A 21,434-nucleotide genomic window follows, 5' to 3' on the forward strand; every position below is an offset into this window, starting at 1 on the left:
GAATTTGTTTGACAATAATATACAATAATCGGAAGTGTACCTTGATCCATAACAGCAGATCTATGTTATGGGTTACCTCGTTGCGGCAATTCGATTCTCTCCATAACAGCAGATCTACGTTTCTTCCTCTGGCGTTTTGTCCGTAAGTTTTCTCTCAATGGTCAGAGAATAATCAACAGCTACAAAAGTTTCTTTTATGAGCTCTCTCAAACAAGCTATCACTGTATGTGTTTGAGGCAGCCTTCACACTCTCTATTTTGTTTTCTTTTCTGTGTTTTCACTAAGCTGTTGATTCTTTTCCTTTTATAAGGCAGAGAAAGGGTATTAAAACCCTAATTGGCTCTTATACATTAAACCCAATAACCATCATCTTGGGCCACCTTAATTAGAACCAGCCCTTTAATCACATGAGTCACATATAGATTATTAAATAATCTAGCATATTCAACATAACAATTAATAGTTACTATAACTTTGAAATTTCAAAATTAAATTGTGAAATATTTTTAGTTATTTTGTCTGAAATTTTAGATTTTTAGAATTTTTATTATTAAGTAAAATCTTTCATGGCTTAATAAGGGAGAGATTTGATAATTGGAAGAATTTTTCACATTATAAACAAAAAAAAAAATTCAGAAAAAAAAAATCAAAACTAAAAACTACTTCATATTTCTAATAAATAAAAAAACTAAAAACAAACGGCCGTAACAAATGGTGGCCTTAGCTTGGAGAATTTTTATTGTCACTTTTCCATTTTAGATGTTAAACAAAAATCAAATATCAAAGATAAGATTTTATATACTTTTCATAAAATCTACTGAGTCTCTCTTTCTGGGAATCAAACTGCACCACACAAAAACTTTGCTTCAAACTTGATAAGGTTGAATTGATGTGGCAAATACTCTTTTTTGGTTGTCGCCCTTTCATTTTCCTAATCCCAGTTGGGTATAGCAGTTATTGCAGGAAAGGCATCACTAGCATTGCTCAATTTGGAATTTACTTGAAATTTCTATTAAAAAGGAAAATAAAAGATAAATATTCAATTTGGTGCTTCGGTTTTTGCTAGATGTCTAATTTGATTCAAAATTACTTTTTGAATTAATTTAGGATATACATTTTGAGTTTATCACTTGTTTACTTCATTTCTTTAGATTTATGATTTTAAATTTAGGATATAAATTTTGAGTTTATTACATATACTTCATCTCTTTACTTATCTAAAATTGCTAGTTAGTCATTGCAATTCTTTGTCTTCCACCCATTGCCCCATAGAACATAAAATAAACAGTTCATTCCGTTGGAAAGAAAGCTCTCTCTCTTTTGATTTTGAGGAACAAATTTAGATAAACGGCCTTTAATTAATATTTTTGTTATTGCTTTTAATAATTTGTCGATTGGAGTGGTAAGCGATCTCAATTTTTGTAAAGATAAAATACAAATTTAATATTGGAAAGTACACTTTGTGGGAAGGACTAAAAACCTTTACGTTCATAACTCGAGGGGATACGCCTCTTAATTAAATCACCAATATGCTTACTTTGCATTAATAATATTTATAGCAATTTTTTAGGAAAAAAAAAAAGCTAGAAAAGAAATTAAACAATTTAAAATAAATACATTTTGTTTATTTTTGAAAGCCAAAAAACAAAAACAAAAACAAAAACCGAAACAAATGGCTTCTAAATTTTTCAGAATGATCAAGAATGAATAATAAGTGCTATTAATACAAGTGAAGAAAATATATCACGAACTGCTCAAACAATTCCAATCTGCTCCGCTCACGGTGGAGGAACAAATAATGACTATTTATACCGGAACAATGGGCTATATTAATATACTATAGATTACAGATAGATTAAGAAAAATAGCGAGAGATTACATATAAATGAAACCGTAATCAAACTGAATAGCTGGTTTTCCAATTCTTGAATGAATCAAGTTGCTTGTGCGAGTAACGAGTCAGTTTGATTTGATCGATTTTGAATATTTTGTTTAGCCCAAGATAAATTTATAGCCCGCCCAGCTTCTTTGTAATTAGATACAGGCCTCCTTCCCTCTTTAGGCCTACGATATGATGGCTTAAAGGCCATGGGCCAGCCAAACAAAATGGTCTACTTTCCTCTTTCTCTGACCTTTAAAGCACGTGCATGGTGGCGTCCGTGTCGGCCGCCAGCAAAGAAAAGGTCCTCAATTAATAACTCTCTTGGAAATTAGAATCTCTCTTGACGGTGACGAATCACTGTGCGACCGCTTTAATAAAATGCTTTCTTATCTGATACGTTAACTTCATCCAACGGTCTAAATACATTTTCAAACTAAACAAAGGGCCCACGTTTTATTTAAATTGAATTAAGTCGAACGAGTGAAAACAAATCAAAAAACAAGTTAGTCCTTTTCTTTCGGGCGCGCAAAATGAGGAACCAATTCGAAACCGTCGATTATATCCAAGGATCTAACGGCTCCTAAACTGAAGAATTCGAACATTCTCGAAGCTCAGCACTAACTCTATATACAGCACTTCTTGTTCACGTTTCTCCCACTTGAAACCCTAGTTCTTATTAGTTTTTTTCTCTTCATCACTTTGAATTTTTTAACAAAAAAGAAGGGAAAAAAAAACGCTTTGTAAATGGCAGGAAAGGGAGAGGGTCCGGCGATCGGTATCGATCTCGGTACCACATACTCGTGTGTTGGTGTATGGCAACATGATCGTGTTGAGATCATTGCTAATGATCAAGGAAACAGAACGACGCCATCTTATGTTGCTTTTACTGATACGGAGCGCTTGATCGGTGATGCTGCTAAGAATCAAGTCGCCATGAATCCAATCAACACCGTTTTTGGTAAGATCTGTTGTTCCTGACTTGTAGATCTGTTTGGTAGATTAGATCTGTTGTCTCTTAGGTTAGTTTTCTGAATCTATATAAGCAATTGCCTTGATATGCCCTTGTAGGTAGTAATTTGTTTATTTTGTTTCATATATTTTAAATGACATCTCTGTATTTAGCTGTGTGTTTTAAACGTGCACAGTTAAATGTATAATGGGGTTTATATATGTTCTTTTTTAATTGCGGAAATCTGTTATTGAATAAATTGTATAACCTTTCATTGAGTTGCGATCACAAATGAAATGTTTGTATATTGTGTTTGTATATTGTTTTTGTGAACTTGTAATGAAAATGTCTTTGTATATTGAAATCTATTAGTTTGATATGAAGGTGATTATTACTAGCCTTTTTTTTTAATTGTTAAGTTAATGTGTTTGAAGCCATTTATACTTTGCTATTAAAATATGGGTAATTTAACTTTGTGCTACAGTGAAAAACTCTGATGAAATTTAGCAAATCACATTTAGTCAACTGTTTGGTCACCATTTGTGTTACTGTAGTTCTTTTTTTTTTCGGCAATTACCTGTTTTACTTTAATCAAGTGTTTGAAATTTATTTATATTTGGAGGCCTTTTTAATCTATCTTTTTTACTATTACGCAATCTATATTGTAATTTACAATTTATCTGCTCAATTTAAGCCGAATTGTCTAAATGAAAATTGATATTGCAGATGCAAAGAGGTTGATTGGAAGGAGATTCACTGATGCCTCTGTTCAGAGTGACATCAAATTATGGCCTTTCAAGGTCATTTCTGGTCCTGGCGATAAGCCCATGATTGTTGTTTCATACAAGGGTGAGGAAAAGCAATTTGCTGCTGAAGAGATCTCTTCTATGGTCCTTATAAAAATGCGTGAGATTGCAGAGGCTTATCTTGGTTCCACAGTGAAAAATGCTGTGGTTACTGTCCCTGCCTACTTCAATGACTCACAGCGTCAGGCTACCAAAGACGCTGGAGTAATTGCTGGCCTTAATGTGATGCGTATTATAAATGAGCCCACGGCTGCTGCTATTGCCTATGGTCTTGACAAGAAGGCCACTAGTGTTGGTGAAAAGAATGTTTTGATTTTTGATCTTGGAGGTGGTACTTTCGATGTGTCTCTACTCACAATTGAAGAGGGTATATTTGAGGTGAAAGCCACAGCTGGAGATACACATCTTGGTGGTGAAGATTTTGATAATAGGATGGTTAACCACTTTGTCCAAGAGTTCAAGAGAAAGCACAAGAAGGACATCAGTGGAAACCCCAGAGCCCTTAGGAGGCTCAGGACATCCTGTGAAAGGGCAAAGAGAACTCTCTCATCAACTGCACAGACCACCATTGAAATTGACTCCTTGTATGAGGGTATTGACTTTTACTCCACCATCACTCGAGCCAGATTTGAGGAACTTAACATGGATTTATTTAGAAAATGTATGGAACCAGTTGAGAAGTGTTTGAGGGATGCCAAGATGGACAAGAGCACTGTACACGATGCTGTGCTTGTTGGTGGTTCTACTAGGATTCCTAAGGTCCAGCAGCTTTTGCAGGACTTCTTTAATGGAAAGGAACTTTGCAAGAGCATCAACCCTGATGAGGCTGTTGCTTATGGTGCTGCGGTCCAAGCAGCTATCCTGAGTGGTGAGGGTAATGAGAAAGTTCAGGACCTTCTTTTGTTGGATGTCACTCCTCTTTCCCTTGGTTTAGAAACTGCTGGTGGCGTCATGACAGTGTTGATTCCCAGGAACACTACCATTCCCACCAAGAAGGAACAAGTATTCTCTACCTACTCAGACAACCAGCCTGGTGTGTTGATTCAGGTATATGAAGGAGAAAGAACAAGGACAAGGGATAACAACTTGCTTGGTAAATTCGAGCTCTCTGGCATTCCCCCTGCTCCCAGGGGTGTTCCACAAATTACAGTGTGCTTCGACATTGATGCAAATGGTATCTTGAATGTGTCTGCTGAGGACAAGACCACTGGCCAGAAGAACAAGATCACCATTACCAATGACAAGGGAAGACTCTCGAAGGAGGAGATCGAGAAGATGGTTCAAGAGGCAGAAAAGTACAAGTCTGAGGATGAAGAACACAAAAAGAAGGTTGAGGCTAAGAATGCATTGGAAAATTACTCGTACAATATGAGGAACACAGTGAAGGATGAGAAGATTGGTGCCAAGCTTTCTCCAGCTGACAAGAAGAAAATAGAAGATGCAATTGAGGCTGCTATCCAATGGCTTGACAGCAACCAGCTAGCTGAGGCTGATGAGTTTGAAGACAAGATGAAGGAGTTGGAGAGCATATGTAACCCAATCATTGCTAAAATGTATCAGGGTGCTGGAGGTGACATGGGTGGTGCTGCCATGGATGATGATGCTCCTGCTGGTGCAAGCGGTGCTGGCCCCAAGATTGAGGAAGTTGACTAAATGTGTTTTTGCAGTATCTTAGGCGTTTAATTTGGTCTCTTTAAAACAACTGCTTATGAAGTTTATTGGATTTATGCTCTGATTTTTGGGCTTTGAACTCTATTATAACTTTATTCAAAGCCATGTATCTTTTGGAAATCATGATTACAGTTTTTGCCTGATGTTTCTGTAGCCATTTTTATATTTTACCAGATATTAGTCTGCTTCAAGTTTAATATTGTCTACCGATTAAATTTTTTTAAGGCATTTGATGCCTTGTCAATAATTATTATTATTGCTTTTAAAGGATTAGCTCTGTTCCGGTTCCTTTAAAGTGATAAAATACGTTTTAAAATACTTTTGCATCTTCTGTTTTTTTTTTTTCTCCAAAATCATTTTACTATTCTATAAAAAGTAACAGCAGGTGAAATCAACCTGCATTTGAGCCACCGATGACATGGATCTAACTATGTTTATAACTTACTCCCTAATAAAAATCATTATCATTATGTTATAAAATATAAAGGAGAATCCATGGCTTTCTCTATAAAAAAAAAGTGAGATTGTATAGATTTTCAGTATTTTGATTTATGTGCTTTTGTGAATTTTTGAACATTTTTCTTTTTTTATCCACTTTTTCTCTCTCATTCATAATGAATTGACTTTTATTTTTGTGAGTTTTATATTCGATCATGGTAATATAAAAAATTTAATTATTTCAATTATATTTTTTAGATTATCATAATTTACATGTATATAAAATTTTTTATTAATTTTCAAATTCAAATTATATGTTATTTTTTTGGTAGAAATCAAATATGTGATAAAAAACAATACAATCTTTAAATTTCATAATTTACAAATATAAAAACTAACTTTTATTTGTATGTAGTCTAAACTTCAAATCAAATATAATACGTTTAAAAATTTAATAATTTGAAAGTTTAAAAATTTAATAATTTGAAAGTTGTTAAAAAAACATGTGTTAAAAATATAGATTATAAAATATAATTTAAAAACGATAGATAAGATCGTGAGTAATTTTTTTTCTTTTAATTTGTTTAATTATGATTTCAATTTTTAAGTAAATCTTAAAGATACAAGTTTAATTTTTCTTCTCATGTTAAGTTCAATATTTTCAAGTTCATAATATATGAGGTCTTTAAATTCAATTTATTATTTGTATGATTCTATCGAATTTATCATAAAAAAGGCTATATATGCGGTTTTTCTTATTTTGATTTAAAATTCAAAGAATTAAGTTGATGTGAAATTAGTGATTTTAACTTTTAAAAATTATTTTTTTTGCTGATTAAGAATTTGATATTTATATGTCGTCGTATATAAATAGAAAGTTCAAAATTCTCTTTTTTATTCACTAGTCCATTTTTCTTTTTTATATAAGTTAAAAGTTTAACTTAAATTTTTACTTTAACTTCTTCATTGTCGGTTGAAAGAAAAACATTTGTGGCATTTCATTGCTTTTTTTGAGTTGTTTACTCGGTTTTGTTTTTTCATTTTTATTTTTATTTTATATTTTGTTTACCTTAGTGTTAATTTGTTTATTTTTGCAGGGATTTAAGTGTGAAATTTCAAATGATTTAAATATATTTATGCAATCATGAATTAATTATTATATTTTAATAGATTTTCTAAATTATATATTTCCAAATAAATAAATCTCTATAAAAATAAAAATTAAGTATTTAAATTCTTTTAAATATCTACGAGACTTTATATATAATAATAATAATAATTTCAGTCACTTTTTTTTTCTAATAATTAAATTTTATAATTTACTAAATATATATATATATATATATTTAATAAATTATTTATATATATATATATATATATTGCGTTTGAAATAAAAAATATAATTATTATTCAGTCCAGTGAAGTAGGTAATACCTTTATTCAAAAAGTGGGCAAATGAAAGTAATTGCCATTGTGCTTCTCAGCAGACGCGTGGCGACCGCCTATCTTTACCCACAAAGCCACGCGTAAACGACACGGTCGTTGACTTGGTCTGTACCTATAAAGAAACTACTTTAGAAGTCCTTCTCATCCAATCACCGTTTAAGCTAGATATGATGTCGCAATTTGTAAGTTGGGAAGAAAAATGTTTCTTTTCTTTATAGTATGTCGTTTTTGACTTTTTGATTAACAAAATTCAATTATCTATCAGCTTATCAAATTATTATTGTAAAAAAAAAAAAAAAAAAAGATTAAAGAAAAGGTTAAACTCTAATTATTTTTTCATCAACAGAAAAATTTAAAACGTATCAAATTGATTACCAATTCAATTCTCAATTCACATTCGTAAATGTAATATGGAAAAAAGTTGCAAATTTCCAAGTGTCCTTCCACAATATTCCAAAGAAAAGTTCAAATTTTCAATTTTAATTTGCCTTTTTTTTTTTTTGTTAAAAAAAATTGTATGTTGTTGCTTCTGGTTGCTCTCCGTCTAAGCTCCATATGATTCCCACCAAAACTCGAAGAATGCTTCAAATGGTTTTATAGCTGGAAGTTCCAATTTCTTTTCCTGGTGCAATTGGAAAATAATGCCAATTTCCAATCTCATGTCAATTATGAGCATCTTCTTCTTGACCTCTAAAAACAATATCTATCAGCTTTTCCTGCACATTACCAGCTACAAATGGTAAATTTTCTTTGCACCTCCAAACAGAAATTGAACAAAAGCCAAAAAAGTATATCTGTAAAAGATAATTCCTAAGCCTCGGAATCAAAAATGGAAACTTTATCAGGCTCTGATTCAAATATTGGCCACACAGAAACAAAGAAAGCAAATAAAGTCTACACCTTTAGTATCCACCATATCAACAGCTTCATGTATTATCACTCAAAGCTACTGCAAAAGTAAAGTATTATATTGAATTCTCTGCAAAGATATTCAAGGTTTAATTGCTTTATATTAATGTCAAATCAAATATATAAATTTCAAGAATCAACAAAAGTTACAGTCAAATGCCAACCAACGAACAGCTAAAAACCGTGGCAATTAGTGAAAAAAAATGGCAAGAGATAAAGCTAAGGCGCACATTTTGTTTCATAGATTATACACTGTATGGTACATGGTTAGTAAAACAATAAAGCTCCAACTACTGCAGTTTTCACCTCCATAAATGCCCTAATCTTAGGTTAACATGAGATCATTGCCACCAAGGTGAGGACGAAGGCAAACACGAACCTCATGTTCTTCTGGTCCTTCACGAAGTTTTGGCACCAGAATCTCAAGCACAGATCCCGGGCCATCATAATATGCTTCTATGTTAGCATCTTCAGGAATTCTAGTTGAAAGTTGGATTTCTCTGATAAACTCCCCAGGCGGGCAATGCTCGGAGGTTGGATCTGTTAGCTTGAAAGTCCTGTCATGTCTCTTGATGAATGGCATGCCAGATGTGCTCACACCGGATACTTTAATTATACCATGAGTAAGGGTATTTCTCCAAGCAACCTTCACTCTTTGCAGATCCACAAATGGCAAGCTGATAATAATCAAGTAACTTTCTTCATCCTCATATATTGTTTTAGCAGCTGTCACAGGCCCATAAACATTCTTCATTACCCCACTGAAATCATGCAACCATTGTGGCTCACTTTGGTGAAGTTCCCTATCTGCCATCTGATCAGAGGGAGGATTAATAGCCAAGTAACAATCATCATCACTCCCATGTGGGAAAAAGTCCTTCCTCCTTTTGCTGCTGACAGGTGATAGGTCCATCCCAGCACCATTGCTATGGTTGGATGGCTGAGTTGACAAGTTAAGACCAGACACATTTAGCAGCTTCTTTGAGTGGGAATTAGAGACGCTCTTTATGGGGGGAGGTGGCCTCTCAAGTTCAAAATCCGTGTTTGGAAGATTTCTCCAAGAACCGAAATCACTAGCTTCAGGTGGGATTGTAAAATTCAAATCCCTGCCTGTAAGTTCCATCCATCTTTTCTTCTCGTCCTCATCAAGACCCATTAGATTGGGTGAGGGAACAACTTCGATTCCATGCACACACTGAGGATTTGACAGTCCCCGATAATGCTTCCGTTGCATTCTATGTGATCGGACAAACCCCTTATCCACACTAAATGGGAAAGGACGCTCCCCTTGGCGAGAATGACCATTCATGTAGCTTCTCAGCTGCATCTTACCTAATGCATTCTCAGGCCTCTCCTTGAAAACCCACATGTACATGTTCTCCATGTCATGCTGAACCATAAAAACATCAAGCTTGAGGTCAGATTTGTCGAACCCAGAAACTACATTGCTTTCGTGGATAATCTTGGCTTTTGATTTCTCATTCAAAGCAGGTTTAAAGTAGAAACTAAAGAAAAACCAAGCACCCCAAATACTATCAACTCGCTTGGCACATTTCCTCCCAACCTTGGGGATGTTAAGGAAACTCTCCGTCTCATAAACCTGCTGACCAAGACCAACATCCAATATATCACATGGGTCTGAATTCCACGGCTGTTGTGGTGGCGGACTACGCTCAGCTGACAGTGGCAAATTGATATCAGGGGGACGGGAAAGTGCGATTTGACGATTCATCTCTAAATCCAATTCTTCGTGAGAGGAGGCACTGGAATCCATGGACAAGAGGGTGGATGGATGATGATTCTCCATTGACAAGGCTGTGAAGAGAGAATCTCCCATGCTTCAGCTGATATGCTTGGTGGGTTTTATTGCTGGTAGTAGGTGGTTGAATATATCCATAACCCAAATTGAAACCAAATTCAAGAAAAGAACAACCTCATAAACACACTCATTAATATATCAATTCCCAGAATATCACTCCTCCATCAAAACCCTAGATTTATCAATCAGACAACTTAAAAACCAATAAACAGAATCAAAGAACAGATTCAATATCCCCCAAACTTTTTTTTTATTAACTAATTCAATTAGAAAAAACCAAACAAATGAAGAAAAAAGTTTTTTTTTTTTTTTACTCAATATATAACTCTAATAATAAAAGTATAGAAATACCCTATAAAAAATTAAAAACCAAAAAAAAAAAAAAAACTATCTTCAATCTCTACCTTTCTTATAGAAAGAGGTTTGTAAACCGCTAAAGAAACACTATGTCTAAGCCTAACCCAAGTATCTCCCGAAATCCGCCAAACACAGGTGGAAAATTCTGAACCCAAATCATCAAATCCATCAAATATCTTAGCTACCTTATTACTGATTGTTATTATTATTAATTTTCCAATGATTTTTTTTAGAAATAGAAAAATCTTGTAAACTAATAAAACCTACAGAGAACTGAAACAAACAAAAATGGAGGGGATCTTCAAGGAATACCTTTTGGAGAAAGAATCGAGGATTCGAGAGGAGGAAGTAGGAGCAGAGGCGATGGTGCGGATCATTTCCACCGAATCATCACCATCGTCAACAACCAACATTTTCTTTTCTTTTTTTTTCTAATTTTTTTCTAGAAAAAATAAAAAGTTAATATTTTCTATTTTTTTTCTTCTTTTTTTTTCCTCCTATATTCCGTCAAAAGAAACAGACATGAGAAGACAGAGAACTCAATTTTCTGTTTGTTTGAAAAGAAAAAATTAAAAAAGAAAAAAAGGAAGAAGAAAATGGAAACGCAACTCACCGTCTCATCACATGGAAGTTTCGTCGGTATGTAAGGGTTGAAGCCTGCACTAGATATTACCTCTTTTAGAAGGCGCCGTTTAATGACGGTGACGGTGCACCTTTACTTTACAAGGAGACTCTCTCTTGATATTTGAGGTCAGTAGTGGACGGTGCTTGTGGTGTTGGTTTTCGCTTTCTGCTTATCTTAGGAAATAGGAACACTTTTGCTTTCTATTTTCTGTTGGTTCATAAAAAGTTTTCTCTACATTTCTATTCAATTTTAAAATAATAACCGACTTTTCGAAAGCTTTTAAGGCTGCTATTGCTTCTTTTGCTCTTGATTTTCTATTTCCTTTTAATAAATGCATAATTTATTTATTTATTTTAAAATAAATGCATATTTATTTTGTGGTCTCTTTTAATTTTAATTTTAATTTTACTATTCAAAATAATATAAATAATTTTTTTAATTTTAATTCTATTGGCTTGGGCCAAATAACCAAAAAGGATTGATTGTGATACCAACGAGGCTTGTTGCTGAAATTTTATTTTTTATTTATTATTGTTTAAATTAGGAAAAAAAAAAAAAAGTGTTGTAGCTAGTTATAATTTCCTCTCTAGTCTTCTATTAAATTATAAGGAGAGATCTTGAATATATAATGTAGCCATTCCAAGAAGAGTTTAATTCAATTATAGGCCCAAAATATAATTGGTAAATGATAATTGATCTATTCGGTAAAATTAGTTCTTTTGATAACTATTAATTGTTTTAGTAGCATTTAGCTGTTAGCTATCTGAGTAGTTTTTCATTAAACGTTAAAAGATAAATATTACATGAGTTAACTTTTTACAAAACACTATCCTATTCTCTAAAATCTAATTTAGACGACGTGTTACTGAATAACCATTTAAATAACGTTTAACCTTTTAACTAAAATTTACTTAAAAAGTTATTTTCGAACGCCGGGAATGCCTTTGCATACTTTCTCATCAATAATGCAGTTAATATTGCTTCTTCGTTTTCTTTGATGCAAACACAACACATACATAATAATATATTCCATATTATATAAACATTTTTTATATGACTTTAAATTCATATAAGTATATAATTAAAATTCACTTTACTTTTGACTGTAAATAAGTTTCTTCGTTATTTTGTAATCTTTTTTCATTATTGGTCAATTAGGACGAGTGATATAATATTATGAATAACACATATATGTAAAAGACTAAGGGGTTGTTTGTTACTATTTTTGTTTTTTATTTTTATTTTTAAGAAACAGAAAACTGTTTCTGATTTTTTATTTTTTATTTTTGAAACTGATTTTTTTATGAGCTTTTTCCCTATATGTTCATAACATTTTTGGGTTACTATTACTATTACTATATACTGATAGCTGCCTTAATCAAGAGTACCAACGAAAGTGAAAAATTATTACTAAAAATCAAAATTAAATGAAAAACTAAAAACAACAACAAACGCTACCTAAAAACACTAAAAAAACTCCTTTACTTTCAGTTATTTCTAATATATTTAAAAAAATAAAGATGAGAACCTATGTAATACACTTATAATTTTATCGATCAATAAAACCAAAAATATATTCACAATTATATAGCATCTCATATAAAAAATTCTAAATATATTTTTCATTAATAATTATAATTATATTAAAATGGAATAATTGAACTAGGCCTGAGCTGCTCTAATATTATTTGAATAATTTGGACTTAGGCCAACTAATGTTAATGTGTAATTGATATTATAAAACCTTAGTCGTCTCACTGGCTCTCTCTTTTTTTGGTGTTTTTATAGATTTTATTTTCGAAACCACTATCAACCATCTTTTTTGGTTAGCGGTGGTTTCTTTCGGTCCCTTTGTGGTTTCTTTCCGTCTTTTTCTACCGTTTTTCTTTATTTAATTTAATTTTCTTTTTAATAATTTTTAAACTAATGATCGTTTGTAATAAAACTTGAATTTAATCTCTCATATTTGTAATATTTGATAAACCTTGATTGTTTTGGTACCTTCTTAGTTGGGTTATTAATTTCTCTCATTTCATGGAATTGTTCCTCATTATTGAAGAGATTCTATGTGGATCTTTTATCTCTCTGATAGTTCAAAATACAAAATGGATTGTTAGTTGCTTGTGGTTGGAGACTTTAGATCTTCAAGTTCGGGTAAGCTTTTTTTTCCAATGGAGCCTAGTAATGCAGTATGTGCCTCCATTAAATTAAGTTTAATATATTAAACTCTTCTATGAGTGTAAGTTGTAACAAGTTTCTGAAAATATAATATTCCGAACAATTGAAAAGTTTCTTTTGTCGTTTTATTTGAAAATAGACTAATTTTTACTCGAAAGATTGACCTCTTCTACCAAGATCAATAACATCTCCAAAGAGAATATTTCAATTTTCTATATTTATATTTCTTATTCTCATAGTAATATCATGATGTACTCAACTTATTTTAAAAAAGAAAACTAATTAATTAACTAGCTTTTCTCCTTTATTTGCACTTTATGAATTTTTGAGTATATGAGAGGCGAATTGGAAATTAGATGTATTGTCAGGTCATACATGCACTTACTACTAAATTATGCCTTAATGTACATGCACTTTATGGATTTGGTATCTTAACAAGATGGCATTCTTAATACTCCATTTAAGTGGAACTGAGATAAGATATCCAGTCGATACTTAAAATTTAAAATCCTTCATTTGAAACAGATTGAGCTTTCTCCCCTGAAATTTAAAAAAAACATGGGTCTTATTAGGACTAGACATCCAGGCTAACTGAAGTAATACAAAGTGGCAGCACCATAAATTGAGGAATAATTGAACTAGGTCCGACTTGTTCTAATACCAAAATTACACTTGTCTATATTTAGCCTATGGGTCCATACGTAGATCAAATCAATCAAAGCAAAGTTCTTTTAAAATTCATTCTCACTTTATTCTTTTTGTCAGTAAATTGTAAAAAACACCTTCGTTTTAATGAAAAATTATTTTTCATTAATCGTTTCAATGCAAAATTATTTTTCATTAATTTGATATGTAAATTGACTTATAAATCAGGTATAGATAAGCGAATCTTATGATATCATATCACATATTAATTTGGAGAAAATGAATTTGGTGTTTGTTGTGAAGCAGCTATCTTGATTTTATACACAAAAATAGTTGGCGGGAAAAGTGTAGTAATTACTAGCTAATTAAGACTTGACCTAACAACTTATTTACTGCTAAAAACTTACTAACTTAATAACTTGTAACTTGAAAGAAGGAAAGGGTAGAAAGTGATAAGAAAAATAATTGAAGTTGGAGCTTATGCTTTTTCTTTTTCTTTTTCGTTTTCTTTTTCAGCTGTAACATCTTCTTTTTCTTCTTTCTTCATATCAGATAAGAATAGGCTTGATTTGAGATTAACGAGCATCAATTGGAGTCTAGAACTTATAGTCCAGGACATTCTAATATCTACATGGCACTTACACACAATCTATTATTTAATTAATTAAGGTATAAGACTCTAATATGATATTAATTGGTTTAATCACTAAAAAAATTAAAATTTTTATGATTTTGTTCAGAACTTTTGTCTTTATCAATTTTGTCTTGGTTCATAAATTTAGTGTCAATTATGTGCAAATAAGAGAGATTTTTCAAAATGAGATAAAAGTTAATATTATATTTATAATTAAAACAATATAATAAGTTTAAATATTTTTTCCTTTTTCTAAAGTTTGCACACCTCTACACCAAATCTGGAATAATATTCAGGTAAGGGTAAAATATTTATTTATTTATTTATTTGACAATAAGTAATTTGACTATTTATTTATTGATAAGGAAGCGTATTAAATAAAGGTAAAATATAATAAACTTTAAATATTATTCATTTTTAAAAAGGGAAAAAAATAACAATTTGGGGTAAATAAAAAAAGAAAATGGGACTAGAATTATGGGATGGAAAGAATATAAATTTTCTTTTATATTATCTAATTTTTTATAGTATTAGAAACATAATTTCATATATATATACTTCAATTTGAATTTATAAACCGCTATATACTCAAAATCCATCCTACTTGGCACAATGTCATAATATAACAATTTTTTTTTTTTTTTTTTTTTGGTGAAAATGGAGAGGCTAGCCAACACTAGGTAGAACACAAACGAACCTGCACAATACCAGAAAGATCATTAAGCAGCAATGGACGGAGACCAGCAGGAGGAGTGTCATGAACTTGAAAACTCGAAGGGGCAGATCCAGCATTCTTAGAGAGCCAATCAATCAGCACAAGAATTTGCCTCACAGTAAATATGAGCAATATGAAACTAAGATAAGGAGCGAAGACAGAGAAGAATATGTCCAGCTAAAGAACGATATTGAGCCGGGAGGAATAAAACACCCTGAAGAAATTGGATGGCTAATAAACTGTCTGATTCCGAAACAACATGCGTCAAGCCTCGACTTATGGCCAAACGGATCCCAGGAAGCAAAGCCCACAACTCAGCACCAAGCACTGTTGTAGTACCAACATTAGCAGTGAAACTGGAAATCCAACTACCTCAACCATCCCTTATCAGATCCCCAACAAAAGCCGATCCTCCAAGGTAAGGGAGTGAAGCATCAGTATTTACTTTGACAAAAGAGTGGGGAGGCAAACTCCAAGAAATCCAAGTATTAACAGTAGGGGAAACTGTGAAACTGGGGCAAACGCTTGAGAAAGCCAGATAATCTCTAGCCATATTGGTCGCCAACTTAACAAAAGCAGAAGCAGACAAGGGAGAATCATTATAAACCATATTATTCCTTCCCTTCCATAAGAACCACCAAGCAGAGATGACCAATGAATGTCTCTGACCCTCCAATCAGTGCGCTGCAGATTCCGTAAAAGCCGCTCCTTACAATCTAAGTCTTGAGCAAAGAAACCCGACCACCCTGTTGGAGGAACAATCATTTGCCAAACCACAACAGCAATAGAACAGTCCCTGACCGTATGAATACTGGACTCAGTACTCAAAACACAAATAGGACAGATATCATCTTCCGTTAAGCGTCGTCGTCTTCTTTCCATGTTAGTGAGAATTCAGTCATGAACTAATAACCATAAGAAGCTTCTCACCCGCTACGGGCCATGCCATTTCCACACGAGTTTCCAAATGCGATCCTAATCAAGCTGATTATTATCAGACAAGAAATCATAAGTCGTCTTAATAGAAAACTGCCCCGAGCTAGACAGACCCCAAAAGACACTATCCTCCCCAAGCATCGGCGAAGGGACTGGGATGGCGATAAGACGACTAATCGTCCCTGCATCAAGGTATAAGCGCAAGAGAGCAAGATCCCAATGCCCTGATTCAGTGACATAAGCACTAACCGGATCATTATGCATAAAAGACGGAATATCAGAAATAGCTTCATGAAGTAAAATAATACCAACACCCAGCCATGCATCTAACCAAAAAAGAACTCGATTACCATTACCAAGAGCCCAAACCATACCCGCCTTGACAGTTGGCAGCAAACGCTGAATACCTCTCGCCACAACAAACAACGCCTTACAAGAAATATCCATAGGGATTAAATCTTCTCCCATCTTATATTTAGAATGCAAGACTTGCACCCACAGAGCCTGCTGATTGGAAATAACACCCCAACATAATTTCTTCATAAAGGCAGAATTAAGAGTAGAGAGACTCCTAAAGCCTAATCTAATCCACCAGACAACTTAGGGGTCTGAATTCGCTGCCAAGAAACAAGAGCAAGTTTGCGATTACTCTCAGTCAAGCCTCAAATAAAACTGCGGCAAGCTTTATCAACAGCGTTGCACACCCTCTGTGGAAGGCAAGTGGTTTGCATGGAGAAAATCGGTAAAGCCTACAGAACAGAATGGGACAAGGTGATGCGACCAGCCATAGATAATTGAGACGCAGTCCAGCCATTAAGACGAAGAGAAACTTTATAGAGAACATGCTGGTAAGTGTGCCTGGTAATTCTACCATGCAAGAGAGGCATACCAAGGTATTTGCCAAAAGAGTGAACCTCCCGAAAATCCAAATTATCACTGAGCCTCCTACGATCAACCCCGTGGACATTATGAGAGAAAAAAACAGCAGTGAATTGTGTTAACTGTATACTTATATAAAGATCGATATTATTTTAATAATCCCGTCCTGAAATTAATTTAGAGACGACATTAGTTCTTTAAAAATGAATCTATATCAATCTAAGTTCCATCCTATCTCAAAAACCGGGTATTCCCATCCCAGAAATCGAGTATTTCCAATCCATTTTTTTCTCTAAAATTCTAGATGCATTTCTTATATATATTTCAAACCATATCCTGTAAAAATTGCTTTCTCTTACTTATTAAGGTAATAGTAATATGTCCTTTCAAAAAAAAAAAAAAGTAATAGTAATATGAAAAAAATAATATGTATTTTTCTAAATATAAAATGAATCAATTAATTAAACATATTTTTCAACATAAATTTTTTTCTCTATTATTTTACTGTATGTGTTAAGTAAATCATGTTGAATAATTTTTTTCTATTAAAAAAGTGAAAATATTAATTAATACAAGAGAAAATATTAACCGTAATTAATCCAATTATTGAATTATTAAATATTTCTATTTCCATTTCTATAAACAAAATACAAATGATAATGCATATAAAGCCTCAGATGTCACCTAGATGTTGTTCAGATGCTTTTGTCTTCAAAAATAATCGAAATATCATTAAAGTTTAATTTTTAAATTCTTACTAATTAAAATACATTTATTAGATACCATCTAAATTTTCATGAACTTAAAAATTAAAATTGAAAACTGTAAAAAGAGATAGAAACAATTAAAATTCAATTATTGAAACCAGCTAAGGTGTGATCTTGACAGAAATTGGTTTGATTTGGGATCATACTCGATCAGATCACAATGCAAAAAGTATCAGTCAGTCAAAGTGGAATCACATCACATGGGCAATGTTTTGTTTTCTTTTTGGAATGAAGTTAGTTGGATAAATTAAGATGTGCCAATTACAAAAAATCTATTAATCAATAAATTCTCAATGCTGCATTCATATTTCATAGCCAAAGTAGTATTATTACTTCATTATCCACCTTCTTGATTGCTGCCATTCTTATATATTTAATAATGTTCCTCTTCTTTATATAAAAATAATAATAATAATGATAGTATTACTTTTTCTTTCCCTTTTATATATATATGTTGAATTTTACACATGACTCACGTTTGTGTATTCTCGGAATATGCATTACATGAATAAATATATTTATAGTTATAAATACTTGCTATGGGAGTATATTTCCCATCTATGTAAGGATAACATTAAGCATGCACAACTTCATTTCAAATTTTTAGATATGAGTTCAAAATAACAGGGATTGAGGTGGGTCGCTAGACAATAAGAATAAGCTTTATCGTGTGGAGGGAAACAGCTCGAATCACCAACTAGAATCAGCTGGGATTTTGCAATGAAAAATGAAAGTGGGCTGATCCCGATTATATTCCATGAAAATTTTAACCAAAATTGATCCAATCAATAGTCCGGACCAATTTTGATTCAACAAAATAATAATAATAATAATAATAATAATAGCCTTTGACGTGCAGGCACCAACCAAACCCAGAGGCCGACAACTATTTGTGTCCAAGCCCATGAGCCTAGTCCAATCCTCAGTCTCAATAACCAGAGTTTGGGCACAGTGGGTACTGGGTTCTGGCTGGGTTCTGTGTATGCGTTCATGGGAAAAGGGTAAAAAAGGAAAACAAACTGAGATAAAACTTTAAAAGAAAGAGAAAAAAAAAAAAGGAAAGGAAAAATCTTTATCCAACGAATACGAAATTTCTCTGAATACATAAATTCACCCTTATACTTTTCACGAAAAACTTTGTGACGCATTCATTTTTATTTTGACTTATCAAACATTTTAATTTATAAAATTGCAAATATTAAACACTTTGATTAACCTATTGGACATTTAACTTATAAAATTATATTAATTAAACACTTATTAGATAGTTAAAAATATAAAAATTATAGTACCAAAAATTATAATAACTGCATATCAACTCAATATTTTATACATAAAAATCAAAAACCTAAAAAAATTATGGTTACCGGCACGATGCAGTGTGATATTAGTACAAAATTAAAATTCAAAGTGCTGCAGAGTCGATTTTAAAATTTAGGGCGCTACAAAATCCTTCTTTTAAATTTCAAGAACTAAATTATATATTCGGCCGCAATTCTCTAACCCGTGCTTTGCGTTGATATGTGGATTAGCCCAAAACTTTGCCAATTTGAAGATTACTTTAAATACTATGACCATAGCTTTGGATCTACATCTCTAATAACTATTAAGTAATGAAGAAAAAGTACATATTAACTCAGCCATCCAATGATTCAATATTTTGTCTCATAGTAAGTAGAAAGTTTAAATTTTGATATTTCTTGTTTCTTTTAAATATTTTCCTAATATATTAAAATTTTTAAATACAAGTAATACTAGAGTCAAACTTTTCAACCTTCCACCATATGTAACAAAATTTGTATGGTGAAATATATCCCATATTAAAGAGATTCACATTGATTTAGACAAGCTAAAAACTAAAACTGCTACTTTAACATTACGAGACTAGTGATTCACTTGCTTAAGCCCTATTTATACGTCTAGCTACGAACCAAATCAATTAAAAATAATGTCTTATTCAAACGATGATATTTCATACTATTCATTAGGAAAAAATGATAAAGAGGAATAACTTTCAAAAAAATCTTTATTTTGTTTGGTTTGACAAATCTAATCAATGAGATCATGACATTATAAAAGTAAGTATTCATTTTTTTCATACTTTTTTTAGGTAAATTATATATACATTAAAGTTACTCTTCAGAAGTAAATCTGAAATTTTGATAAAATTAGGATAGAAATATGAAAAACTATTGATATCATTCTCTCTAAATGCTCCAACATCAAATGACTCTCAAAGCTACCAATTTTCAGTTCTTTGAAAATCCAAAGAGTTCATTTTCTCCATTTGAATACTAATTTTATCTTTCATATGAGTGAGTGATTATTTAGTTCTAATTGGATTTCAAATTCAATCTCTCCTCAAATTTCAATGATAATCATTTCTAATGTTGTTAATTGAATAATGTAAATAAATAGGTCACTAAATCATAACTTAGTAGTCAAATACTTGTCTGAGCTGCTAAAAATTCAAAGCCAATCTTGGAATCCTTTCATAATATCTCATCTAGCAAACAAATAAGTAACACATTAAATATGCATATGATAGAAGAGTAAAATGGAGTTTTGTCACAAAATTAAACTATAATGGTCATAAACAAATAAAGGGGAGGCCTTTCTTTTGTAGCATTAGACATGTATACAAGACATAAAGACAATATACAAGGCTATAATTAAGTAAACTCACCTATCTCTGAAATTGTTGTCCTTGTCCGAATCTTTCAATTGATGGATGAAGATCATCACCATGGGATCGAAATTAACCCGATTCTTATTAGCCTTGTTGGTGTTCTTTGTGGAGCCATTTTGGTTGCAACTTTCCATTGCATAATTGTACTTTGTGGGTACCAATCAAGGGGATCTACAAACTCACCAAACCCAAACAGAGACCAAAATCCTGGAAATAGCCGAGAAAGGACTAGTAGCACTAGAAGCGCACCGGTGACGAGAATTCCTTCTTGTAGATATACCAAACAATGCAATGAAGAAACTTGTTCAGTATGCTTGTCTGATTTTAATGAAGGCGAAACAATTCGAGTATTACCTGAATGTTTGCATTCGTTTCATGAAGCTTGCATCGATATGTGGCTAAGTTCACACTCTAATTGTCCGCTTTGTCGGACTAATTATAATTTACCTCTGCAGAATGTAAATGTAGTCGTATTATTATCGGATCTCGATGGGACTCCACCTCAGGAATCGCATCATGTGTCGGATTTGGGAGGGTAATTTTTGATAGGTTAAATCACTAAAACAATCTATGAATTTTGACGTTTTTCGCAAATTAATTTAGCTAATACATTTAATTTTATTAATTACCATCGCAGATTTATTTTTCCTTATCAATTACGGTTTTTATTCTGAGTTCATCACTTTGTTGCTTATTTAACTGTTGGCACCCGAACATGTCAGTTCACATCCATGTGATTATTATTTACCCGTTCATCCTTACTTTTGGAATATAAGTTAAACTATTACATTATTGAGACAATCTCTTGCCCATCCAACTGTAAGTTTGAAAGAATTTGATACGGTTATACGATTAACGAATTCTTGATGGATCCTCATCGAGCAACTCGCACCGTTAGTAATCGCATCATGCATCACTCAACCGCACCCAATCAGAATCTAGACAAAATCCATAATTGACAATAAATAATAAATGTAGGATATTTATTGACAAGATTAAAAGTATTGATCAAACTTGAAAAAAACTAAAAATTCAGGCTTTTTTTTTTAGTAATAATGCCTTTTTATTCTAGACTGTTATAATTAAGTT

General features: G+C 32.2%; 3 protein-coding genes across 3 annotated transcripts; 2 read left to right on the plus strand and 1 right to left on the minus strand.

The window, feature by feature from the left end:
• The first annotated feature begins 2,520 nt into the window (after positions 1–2,520).
• On the plus strand, positions 2,521–5,451 carry LOC105636278 (heat shock 70 kDa protein 1). The gene is made up of 2 exons (XM_012219521.4): positions 2,521–2,840; positions 3,558–5,451. Exons 1-2 carry the CDS (start codon positions 2,627–2,629, stop codon positions 5,288–5,290), a joined length of 1,947 nt encoding a protein of 648 aa, XP_012074911.1. The 5' UTR covers positions 2,521–2,626; the 3' UTR covers positions 5,291–5,451.
• A 2,727-nt stretch (positions 5,452–8,178) lies between these two features.
• Positions 8,179–11,085, minus strand: LOC105636279 (uncharacterized). Its single transcript, XM_012219522.4, has 2 exons — positions 10,590–11,085; positions 8,179–9,970 (listed from the first exon to the last, which is right to left on the minus strand). Exon 2 carries the CDS (start codon positions 9,936–9,938, stop codon positions 8,427–8,429), a length of 1,512 nt encoding a protein of 503 aa, XP_012074912.1. The 5' UTR covers positions 9,939–9,970; positions 10,590–11,085; the 3' UTR covers positions 8,179–8,426.
• Positions 11,086–20,185: 9,100 nt separating this feature from the next.
• Positions 20,186–20,891, plus strand: LOC105636372 (E3 ubiquitin-protein ligase Os04g0590900-like). Its single transcript, XM_012219631.4, has one exon. It carries the CDS (start codon positions 20,384–20,386, stop codon positions 20,882–20,884), a length of 501 nt encoding a protein of 166 aa, XP_012075021.1. The 5' UTR covers positions 20,186–20,383; the 3' UTR covers positions 20,885–20,891.
• The last annotated feature ends 543 nt before the right edge of the window (positions 20,892–21,434 follow it).

This window comes from Jatropha curcas, chromosome 2 (genome assembly GCF_041381405.1).
Source record: "Jatropha curcas cultivar XTBG-Jc1 chromosome 2, XTBG_Jcur_1.0, whole genome shotgun sequence".
Taxonomy (NCBI): Eukaryota; Viridiplantae; Streptophyta; class Magnoliopsida; order Malpighiales; family Euphorbiaceae; genus Jatropha; species Jatropha curcas.

Excerpts from the sequence above, each read along its gene's own strand:
- LOC105636279 (XM_012219522.4), bottom strand. The coding sequence starts at position 9,938 with ATGGGAGATTCTCTCTTCACAGCCTTGTCAATGGAGAATCATCATCCA.
- LOC105636278 (XM_012219521.4), top strand. The coding sequence starts at position 2,627 with ATGGCAGGAAAGGGAGAGGGTCCGGCGATCGGTATCGATCTCGGTACC. Across the intron at positions 2,841-3,557 it reads TCCAATCAACACCGTTTTTG|ATGCAAAGAGGTTGATTGGA; the intron begins GTAAGATCTGTT and ends TTGATATTGCAG.
- LOC105636372 (XM_012219631.4), top strand. The coding sequence starts at position 20,384 with ATGGATGAAGATCATCACCATGGGATCGAAATTAACCCGATTCTTATT.